Source organism: Macaca mulatta, chromosome 13 (assembly GCF_049350105.2).
Source record: "Macaca mulatta isolate MMU2019108-1 chromosome 13, T2T-MMU8v2.0, whole genome shotgun sequence".
NCBI lineage: Eukaryota > Metazoa > Chordata > Mammalia > Primates > Cercopithecidae > Macaca > Macaca mulatta.
This window is the reverse complement of record NC_133418.1, coordinates 4853378-4863645: the sequence shown is the minus strand read 5'-3', so window position 1 is coordinate 4863645 and position 10268 is coordinate 4853378. Positions and strand designations below refer to the sequence as shown.

At 58.9% G+C, this 10268-nt stretch overlaps 1 protein-coding gene across 1 annotated transcript; it reads left to right on the top strand.

The window, feature by feature from the left end:
• ADRA2B (adrenoceptor alpha 2B) lies at positions 1-3516 on the top strand. Its single transcript, XM_015112856.3, has one exon. The coding sequence runs from the start codon at positions 271-273 to the stop codon at positions 1606-1608; it is 1338 nt and encodes a 445-aa protein (XP_014968342.2). The 5' UTR covers positions 1-270; the 3' UTR covers positions 1609-3516.
• Positions 3517-10268: the final 6752 nt, after the last annotated feature.

Sequence of the window (10268 nt, the reverse complement as noted above, 5' to 3'; positions counted from 1 at the left end):
GTGGGACGGGGACGGCGGCGGGACAACTTGGAAAACTTCTCGGGGGCAGACGGCAGGGACCCCAGGCGCCGGTGGAGGAGGATGTAGGAGGGCGGCGGCCGGTCCCGGGTGTTCCAGACCTCCTAGGCCCCGCTCGTCCAGGCCATGGGGCTCCAGCGCCCTCGGCGCCTCTGGAGGGGCGCCGCTCTCGTCTAGCCAAACCGGGCAGCGCTGTCGTCCACGGGGTGCACCGGGCGGGCAGCGCTCCCTCTGCCCACGTCCCGCCCAGCCATGGACCACCAGGACCCCTACTCCGTGCAGGCCACGGCGGCCATCGCGGCGGTCATCACCTTCCTCATCCTCTTCACCATCTTCGGCAACGCGCTGGTCATCCTGGCTGTGTTGACCAGCCGCTCGCTGCGCGCCCCTCAGAACCTGTTCCTGGTGTCGCTGGCCGCCGCCGACATCCTGGTGGCCACGCTCATCATCCCTTTCTCGCTGGCTAACGAGCTCCTCGGCTACTGGTACTTCTGGCGCACGTGGTGCGAGGTGTACCTGGCGCTGGACGTGCTCTTCTGCACCTCGTCCATCGTGCACCTGTGCGCCATCAGCCTGGACCGCTACTGGGCGGTGAGCCGCGCGCTGGAGTACAACTCCAAGCGCACCCCGCGCCGCATCAAGTGCATCATCCTCACCGTGTGGCTCATCGCCGCCGTCATCTCGCTGCCGCCCCTCATCTACAAGGGTGACCAGGGCCCCCAGCCGCGCGGGCGCCCCCAGTGCAAGCTCAACCAGGAGGCCTGGTACATCCTGGCCTCCAGCATCGGATCGTTCTTTGCTCCTTGCCTCATCATGATCCTTGTCTACCTGCGCATCTACGTGATCGCCAAACGCAGCAACCGCAGAGGTCCCAGGGCCAAGGGGGGGCCTGGGCAGGGTGAGTCCAAGCAGCCCCGACCCAACCGTGGTGGGGCTTTGGCCTCAGCCAAGCTGCCAGCCCTGGCTTCTCTGGCTTCTGCCAGAGAGGTCAATGGACACTCGAAGTCCACTGGGGAGAAGGAGGAGGGGGAGACCTCTGAAGATACTGTGACCCGGGCCTTGCCACCCAGTTGGGCTGCCCTTCCCGACTCAGGCCAGGGCCAGAAGGAAGGTGTTTGTGGGGCATCTCCAGAGGATGAAGCTGAAGAGGAGGAGGAGGAAGAGTGTGAACCCCAGGAAGGGCCAGTGTCTGCGGCCTCAGCTTGCAGCCCCCCGCTGCAGCAGCCACAGGGCTCCCGGGTGCTGGCCACCCTACGTGGCCAGGTGCTCCTGGGCAGGGGCGTGGGTGCTATAGGTGCGCAGTGGTGGCGTCGACGGGCACAGCTGACCCGGGAGAAGCGCTTCACCTTCGTGCTGGCCGTGGTCATTGGCGTTTTTGTGCTCTGCTGGTTCCCCTTCTTCTTCAGCTACAGCCTGGGCGCCATTTGCCCGAAGCACTGCAAGGTGCCCCATGGCCTCTTCCAGTTCTTCTTCTGGATCGGCTACTGCAACAGTTCGCTGAACCCTGTCATTTACACCATTTTCAACCAGGACTTCCGCCGTGCCTTCCGGAGGATCCTGTGCCGCCCATGGACCCAGACGGCCTGGTGAGCCCGCCTGTGCTGCCCCTGTGGGGTTGGTGCGGTGGTGCCGGGGCCACCCTGCTTCTTGCCCTGCTGTGTGTGGCTGCCTCCCCTGGGCTTTCTGCTCCCTGCCCAGATCCTGCAGGCCTTGTCTTAGGAACCCCTTGGGAGGGATGGGCGGGGGGGCTGTTAGCAAGGGTCCCAGTGAAGCCTCCCCTTGCCATCTTAGCTGTGGGGGACCCCTTTTCCACCCTCTCCCTGAGCACAGGCTGATGGAGGTGGTTCACATCCTCCGGAACATAGCCCAGACAGGAGAAGAGAGAGCACTTCCTTCCCAGAGCTCTGAGCTCTCCAGGCCACTGTCTGGGCTTCCCTTTCTTGAGGACCCTGTGTTCCTGGCAGGTCACTTGCTTGTGGTGTTTGTTTCTTTTTCATCTCCCCCCACCCACAAAGAGCACGCAGCCAGCCTTCCACTTTCCCAGGGGGGCTTGCTACTGAGGAGGAGGAAGAAACGAAGACTGATTGCCCACGCTAGGCACTCGCGGTCCCTGGCAGGCGCTGGGATGGGGGCTTATGGGGTGGCACCGTCTCCGGGCCCTCCTTTCCCCCTTCACCTGTTTTTGGATCTGTGGTTCCTTTAAAGGCCAGAACCATGGATCGGCTTCCTTACCCAGCACCCCTCCGGCAGGTGGGTGGCCACGTGGATGCCTCGCTGGGGCGGTCTTGGAGGCCTGGTCTCTGCCTCGACGGGAGATCCCCGATCACTGGCATTCACCCCCTGCAAAAATCGGGGCGACAATAGCTCGCCGCCTACTTGCTGCAGGGAGATGAAAGGCTTTGCAGAAAGCTTTGAGCTCCGTGGGGGAGCGCACTAGAGAACCAAAAATGTGATTATCCGGTGATATAAAAATCCCTTTCCTCTGTGTTTACCGCCACCTGTCTTCCTGTAGACTTTTGTTCTGTCCCTGGGGTGTGTGAGTTCCTACCCCAAACTGGAAGCAGGGAGTGGTAGACAGAATCACTATTTCAAGTTAAAGATCTCTTTGAGAATGTGTTCTTGGAGCTGCAAAGGTCTGAGTTATTATGCTACATGACAGCGTTTCGACATTTCACCTGCAGCACCAAGAGGGTTTTTAGCGGCTTGGGCCTCCCCAGTGGGGAGAAGTCCTTTGTCAGCAAGGAGGCAATTTCCCCAGGACAGCCCACAATATCCATGCCTTGGGAACAGTCTAAGATGAGAGCCTGTGACAGGTGGCAGAGCCCCCAGGTGGGGTGCTGGCATGAGAGCCTGGTGGGCCCCTAGGGGAGTCTCCCACTGGAGTGACCAGCCAGGTCTCCAAGCCCCAAATGAGTCCTTGTGAACCACAACTGATTCCGCCAGGGGGGTGTTTGTGGACGGCCTCAGACACAGCCACGCTGCTCCCCCCACTCTGATGGGGCTGTGCACTGAGGACCCCCGCTTCCTGGTTCTCAGTCTCACCCCAAACCCGGCACCCAGGACAGTTGGAAGTGTGGAAAGGAGGTTTCCCAGCCTTCCCTTGGGGAGGGCCTGGCTTCAATGCTGGGCCAGCAGGCATCTTAGCTTGGCAGATGTGGGGGCAACGGGCCAGATGGACCTGCCAGATTTGGAAGGGCACCGAGGGAGTTTTCTGGGTGTAGAGAGAATGGAGGGGACCAAAAAGAGTCCTTCCTGGGGTGCGGGAGGCCGCCCAGCTCGGTCCTCGGTGGGTTGTTATGAGGCCAGAGCATCGCCCCGGGATGTGGTGGGGAGCTGGGTCAGGGGAGGGACTGACTGTGACCCTCTGCTGGCCAGACTTGTGTGCGCTCCCATGGGACCCCCGTGACCTCTTATTGCGACATGCAGGTGTTTTTTTGTTTTGCTTTTTTTTTTTTTAAACTCTGAGCTATTTTATCAATAAAGGATATTTTGTAATAAGTAAGTGGTGTCCTTATTGCCCAAGGGCTGCCTGGAGCAGTTATTCCTCAGCGGCTGGCACAGCAGACTCTGGGTGTTGGCCCAATGAGCTGGGGCTCCCTCCCAGGGCCAGTAGTCCTCTCCTCCCTGAGATGTGGCTGGCTGGTCCCCCCAAGCCCCTGCCCTTCCTACCCGCCTTTGTCCACGAAGCATCCTTACTCATCATCACAAGCCAATGGGTGAGGGTGGCTGGAGGAGCCTGAGACTGACTCCCGGGAGGGAGGAGAAGGGAGAGCTTCCTGGAGGAGGTGGCCTTTGGGTTGGGTCTTGGAGGAAGAGCAGGAGTACACCAAGAGGCGAGACGGGAGGGTGTTTTGGTGGGGGAAGGGCATGTGTAAAGGATGTGACTGGTGGAATTGTGACTGCGTTTGAAAACGGCCCCAAGCTAGCCCCAGGTGGTCTGGTGCCACCGCCTTCCTGCCCTACTTAGTCGCCATAGAGTGGGCAGTCCCGGGGCTGAACCAAGTGGGCCTGGTCCCACGGGCAGGGGGGCAGAGGGCAGGCTGGCAGCAGGAGGCCATGGGCAGGGCCAACACCAGTGGCCAGCCCAGGGAGGGGAGGGAGGAAGGAGGAGACGTGAAGCCCCAGGGTCCTCAGTGTGAGGCCATCCCTTTACTTCCACATTGGCCCAGAATCTTCACTCTCACCACCTCCGTACTGGCATGGGCCATGCTTCCGCTAGGGACAACCAGCAAGACCTCCAGTGTACCCATCATCACTGACGGACATGGGGACATGGGCTTCACTGAGGACTTAACAAGAAAGACATGTCCTGCCCTGCTCTCAGCTCCCCACACCTGCCGAAGTACCCACTGCTGATGCCCAGAGGCCTGATATGCGTAGATAAGGATGGTTCATTGACTCCCTTTTACTGATCCGGGCTCTTCTTTGTCTGATGACCTCATTTAATCCTTATGCCTGACTATAAGGTAAGTATCAGCCCATTTTATACTAGCAAAATACAGGCCGAGAAAGCTGTAGTGACCTGCTCGAGGTCATCCAGGCCCAGCCTCTTTCTGTTGGACCACATTGTCCCCCGGTGCTTAAGCGTCTGCAAGGGGCAGGCCCTTGAGCCTGGGAGTAGAGAACCCCGCCCAGACTTTGGAAGTGGTGGTAGAAAGATATACCCTCCTGGAACAGGACTGTTTGCAAGCCCATTTTGAATACATTATCTCGTTAATCCTCACAACCCTGCTGAGAGTGATCATTTTACAAAAAACGAAATTGAGACTTAAAGAGACCTCTCTAGGTCCTGAAATCACAAAACTGTGAAATTCAGGTGATGAAGAATCGTGATTCCATCTCTTCGGCCGGCTCTCATTCGGTGGCGCTGGGTATCTGAAGATCCTGAAACTGCACGTGGTGGATTCAGCAGGTGACTATGCTGTGATTGATTGTTCATGTCTGCCACTGCCACAGACTATGTAATTGATGGCAGGTGTGTCCTAGATTTTCCATTCCTGACAGCTCAGTCCAACCCCTGAACTGTATGAAGGAAGAGACTGGGGCCCAGAGAGAGGAGATGACTTACCTCAGGGGGCATCACACAGACACAGCTGGCTGAGCTGGATCTAGATCTAGACCCAGGTTGCCTATCATGCCACACTTTCACACTGAAGGGATTGCATCCGAACTCAAGGAATAGCAGGCCCACATTCAGGAAACATCTGCTGACAGTCAGCTGTGTGGCAGGACCTGTGCTTGGCTCGTCCCCATTTTGCTATCTCTTTCAGTTCTCAGATGAGGAACTGGGGGGCGGAGTCTCAGGCACCTGCCCAGGCCCCTCAGCTAATGGGGTGCAACTGGGCCCAGGACCTGGCTTCCTATCAGGCCTTCTCTCTCACGCTCCATTCCTGCAGCTCTCTGTGAGTAGGACCTGCTTTTGATTTCGCCCTGAGTCCATCTGAGGGCTACAGGTTGAAGAGACTGGCTGAGAGCAGCAGAGGTGGGAGTGGGGTAGGTGCAGCCCTCTGCCTCCAGGAATAATCCTGGCAAGTCACCTGGTGGTGAGGGTGGCAGGCGTGGGGGACGGGTGCGAGGTCCGCAGGGGCGCTTAGGCCTGGCAGTTCACCAGGTGGATGGGAGCTGTCTCAGCCGGTCACATCATCCTTCCAGACACCCCTTTCTTAAGACGTTGCTGCTGCAGAACGCAGTGTAAGAGGAGCTGGGCAGAGCAGGATGAGGAATATTCCACAGCCGCACTTCCTGTCTGAGAACCTGGGTCCTTACATGGCAAGGATACCCTTGAGAGGGCCTTAAGAGGCAGCTTTACCTTGGGATGGCTGCTGAGAACTTTGGGGCTGCTGAGAGCTCCTCTTTGGAGCACTGTGGCTGAAGGGACTCCTGACCCTTGTTAAAGAAGGGACCTGTGGCAGGAGAGCCCGGTTGATCTGTCACCAGTACTCAAGGTGGAGGAGGCTTGTGGGTTCATCAGGTCCTGGACCCTCTCCCCATCCTCTGCATGGCCACCCTGTGTGTGGGGGGCCACTGGCAAGGGGTGTGAGACCTTGCCCAGCTCCCACCTGCAAATGGGTTTGCCGCTGGCTGGGGAGGAGGCATCGGCCTGTCTGCAGTCGGACCTGGGCAGCATTTGGCTTCCCTGGCACTGGCAGGGCTTTCTGCTCCCAGATCCTGGTTGCTGTGGGTGGCAGGGCAGGGAGAGGTGGGGAACGCAGGAGTCATGTCCTGTCCCTGCCACCACCTGTTGGGCTGTCCTTAGGCAGGACTCGGTCCCCCTCTGGGCCTTAGTGTCCTCGTCTGCCCAGGCAGGATTGCTCCTGTGGTCCCCAGGGTTCCCCGCTGAGGGCTCCATCTCTGCCTTCCCCCCACTGCCACTCCCTGCCCAGCTCCCTGGGAGGTCCAGACATGAAGGTTCCGGGAGTTAATCCGTTGTTCTTAGTGTCAGGCTCGTGGGCAGGATGGCGGTGGTGGTTTCCTCACCTTTGTACCTCAGCACAAAGTTAAACGGTTCTGGAGTAACGGATCGGTTTGGGGCCCTCTGAGATGTGCCGTGGTGAAAGGAATCATGACAGTCCTGAGATATTAGGGTCCAGGGCCGGACACCCATCATCTGAAATTGATGTGATTACTATGCCTGTTTCACAGGCAAGGAAATTGAGGCAGAGGCAATCGGCTGAGGTCATCCAGAACCAGGACATAAACGTACCCAATCTCATTTCAGTGGTGTCACTCACTGGCCTCACTCTGCCTCCTCAACAGCCCTGCCTCCAGCACCAACCTCTGCCTCTTCCCCAGCCCTGCCTCCTGCACCAGAGCTCAAGCTCTGGGTCTTTCCCAGTCCAGCAGAGCCCCTGCCCTGTGTGAGCTTGGGAGCCTCTCCTGCTGACCCCAGCCATTCTCGGCAGCTGTCCCTGCTGGCTGGCCCTTCCACGAGAGCAGGAGCCCTGGCAGGGGGTACAAGACTACCGCCCTCCCAGGCTCTGCTCACTGTCAGCAGGGGAGGCGGGGAGCTCTGGGCTAATTTTAGATTCTGGGATTCTTCGTGCTCCTGCATCCGTCCGCGCTTCCATCTGGGCTTGGGGAAGGCTGTTGTCAGAAGGCCAGTGCTGGAAGGGCCTGGATGTCAGCTCGCACCCTCCCCCGGGCTTGTCTGCTCTGATCTTCTCACACCCTGGACTGACCCTGGCCAAAGGCTCCTGCCCTTGGCGTGGCCTTGAGGCCAACGATTGATCAGCAGTGGTTTCAGAGATGAGGTGCCCCTTTACCGCCCACCCGCTACCCCCTGGGATTCTACGTTCCCACCTTCCTCCACTCTCCCTTCTCCTCCCTTCTTCCCTTACCCTATCCTGGCCCTTCCCACTTCCAGGTCCTCAGCACCTCCCCCTCCTCCGAACCTCCTGTTGCCTCCTGCTAATCCCCTGACCCCTGCCTTGCCCAGGGGGATGGTCCTGGCTCTTCCTGAGCTTACGGGCTCCATGGACCACTGGTGCCTGCGAGGGGACCGGAACAGACTGGAGACCAGAAAAGAGGCTCCCTCCCGGAAAGTCAGGGCTATTTCTGTCCTTGCGGCAGCCCATGGGGCCCCCGCTCTCCGGCAGGGCAGGCGGGGGAATTGCCGAGGATCCTGATCTTTGAATTCCCCGGGGAGAGGGCAGGCCCCTTCTGGAGCTGCGGGGTGGACCCCACCAATCTCAGAGCAGCTGGGACTCAGATGGAATTTGCTCCCCACCCGTGGGGACTGGAGCTGCTTCAAGAGGGAAGAGGGCTGGGCTGTGGTGTGGGGGACCCAGGTGTCTTGGTGTCGCAGCTCAGCCCAGCCCAGTCACAGCCACAAAGGGAGGGTGAGAGGCTACCTGGGCCCGCCGCTTGGATTCCCCAGTCGGGGAGCCGAGGGTTAAACGCAGCCTTCCTCCTCCCGGTGCGGGAAGGACTGGTGGAGCAGCCACAGCAGCAGGCTCCACTGGTCCCTGTTCGTCAGGTTCAGCTTTGATGCAGCTGTTCCAGCTGCAAATCCCCTCAGTGTGCGGCCCCTCTGCCCCCGCCAGCCTGGCAGCTGGATTTGGGTGGGCACCTGGCTGGCAGCTCTTTGAGGGATTCCTCAGCTGTTTCAGGGTCCAGAGGCTCAGGGCGTGATCCTAGGAGGACCACCAAATTCCTGGGTGGCTCCGGGCAAGTCTGCTCACCTCTCTGGGTTTCAGATGTCTCCTTGTCAAGTGAGGGGGTCAGAGAGGAGCATGGTTCTAATGATGTCCTGGGCACTTCCCCTGGAGAGATGAGGGGAAACCGAGGCATCCTGCCCCCTGCCCCCCGCCCCCCGCCGCCAACCTTTCTACTTGTTGATTGTTCAGGAAGCGGCTCCCCTCACTGCTCACCAGGTTTCCTCCTCTGCCCTCCTGCCTGCACCCACGGAGCCTCCATCCCCCAACCCCATCCGGGCTCAAGTCACACCCCTCACCTGTGTCCCAGGGAAATCTAGGTGGCTGAGCCCCAGAAGGGTCATCTTGAAAGACATTCCCCAGGGCAGGTGGAAGCGGGTGGGAGAGGGGAGTGGCCATCTGCCTAGGCTGGACATGGTGTCTACAGTAAGGCTGGGAGGGGCGCTGGAGTTGGGGGCAACAGAGGAGGCCGTGGGTGAGGTCCTCTGGGAGGGGCAAGTGGGGAGGTGGGCTCTGGGAAATCAGGCTTCCACGGGGCCACGGTTCAGGATGGTGCACGAGAAGATGCGGCTCCTAACCAGAGACCTGCTTTCACCCCAGCAGGGCTGGGTCTGTGCCCAGGGGCTTCCTCTGAGAGGACAGCCCCAGAGGGCAGAGACTTGGCTGCCTCGTCTGTACCTGTGCTCCTCACCTTCCGGCAGAACCTGGCCTGCGGCAGGTGCCCAGGAAATATTTGTTGGGGAAGTGAGTTTTCCCAGCAAACTGGGGCAGCCTTGGTTATCTAAGGCTGGGGACCCTGGGCTCTGGGAGTGTCTCTGATTTGGGGTTTTCGTTTTCCGTTTTGTTGTTTTGTTTTCTCCATAGTTTCCGAGAGAAATTCTGTCGGAAAACTCCATCCTGGTCTTGGCTGAGCTAGAGGCAGAAGAACTGTCCCCACAGCACCCGGGACACACCAGGGCATCTGGAGGGGTGGTGGCAGGGGCCAGACCCAGAGAACAGAGGCTCAGACAGGGCCCGACAGAGAGGGGATAGGCAGAGAGAGGGCATGGGTGGGGCCATTCCTGGAGCAGCATGGAGAGAGCACTGGCTTTGGAGTCACAGCTGACTCTACTCCTTACCAGATATATGGTCTCAGACAGACTGCTAAACCTCTCTGAGCCTTGACTTGCTCACATTTAAAATGGGCCAGGTATGGTGGCTCATGCCTGAAACCTCAGCACTTTGGGAGGCCGAGGCAGGAGGATCCCTTGAACCCAGGAGTTGGAAACCAGCCTGGGCAACATAGTGAAATCCCATCTCTACAAAATTTTTTAAAAATTAGCCAGGTGTGGTGCCGTGCACCTGGGGTCCCAGCCATTGGGAGGCTGAGGTGGGAGGATCGCTTGAGCCCAGGAGTTTGAGGCCATAATGAGCTGTGCTTGCACCACTGCACTCCAGCCTGGCAATGGAGCAAGACCCTGTATCAAAAAGAAAAAAAAAGGGGGGGAAATAATTAAAATAAATAAATAAAATGGGATAAATAAACTATTTTAAGATTGGGGAGCGTGTTGAGAGGTAGAGATGACATGTAAGGTGTTCCTATAGAGTGCGAGGGTACAGACAGGTACCTGCAAATGGCAGACCCAATACATTTAATCCTCTGGACCCTCAGGTTCTCTTCAAAGTGCACGGGCAGAGCTCCCTGCCCCAGTTGTCCTCTGACTCCTGCTGAGAGACTCAATGGAAGGAGGGTGGTGTCTGCCCCGTGTCCTTCCTGCTCTCACCCCATGTGTCTGTGGGCTCCAGGACTCTCCCATGGAGAGCTTTGGCAGGCCCTCTCCAGTGTGGAGCTAGTAGGGGAAGGTTCTCAGGCAGCTGTGTCAAATGTGCCACATGTGAGCGTTTATGCCCTTCTTGCTGTGCCCATTCCAGACATCAGTAATGGGCCCCAGAGCTCTCTCCATGACTAAGACAAAGTTGCAGGGAGTCTCAGGCAGCAAACAATCGCTGGTGTGAAAGATGAAACCGTTTGTCCCTGGGATCTGTGGAGAACCCCAGCCTTGTCCTTGGTGGGTGTAGGGGAAAGGGCTGCCCACCCCGGTGTGAGGGGTATCATCC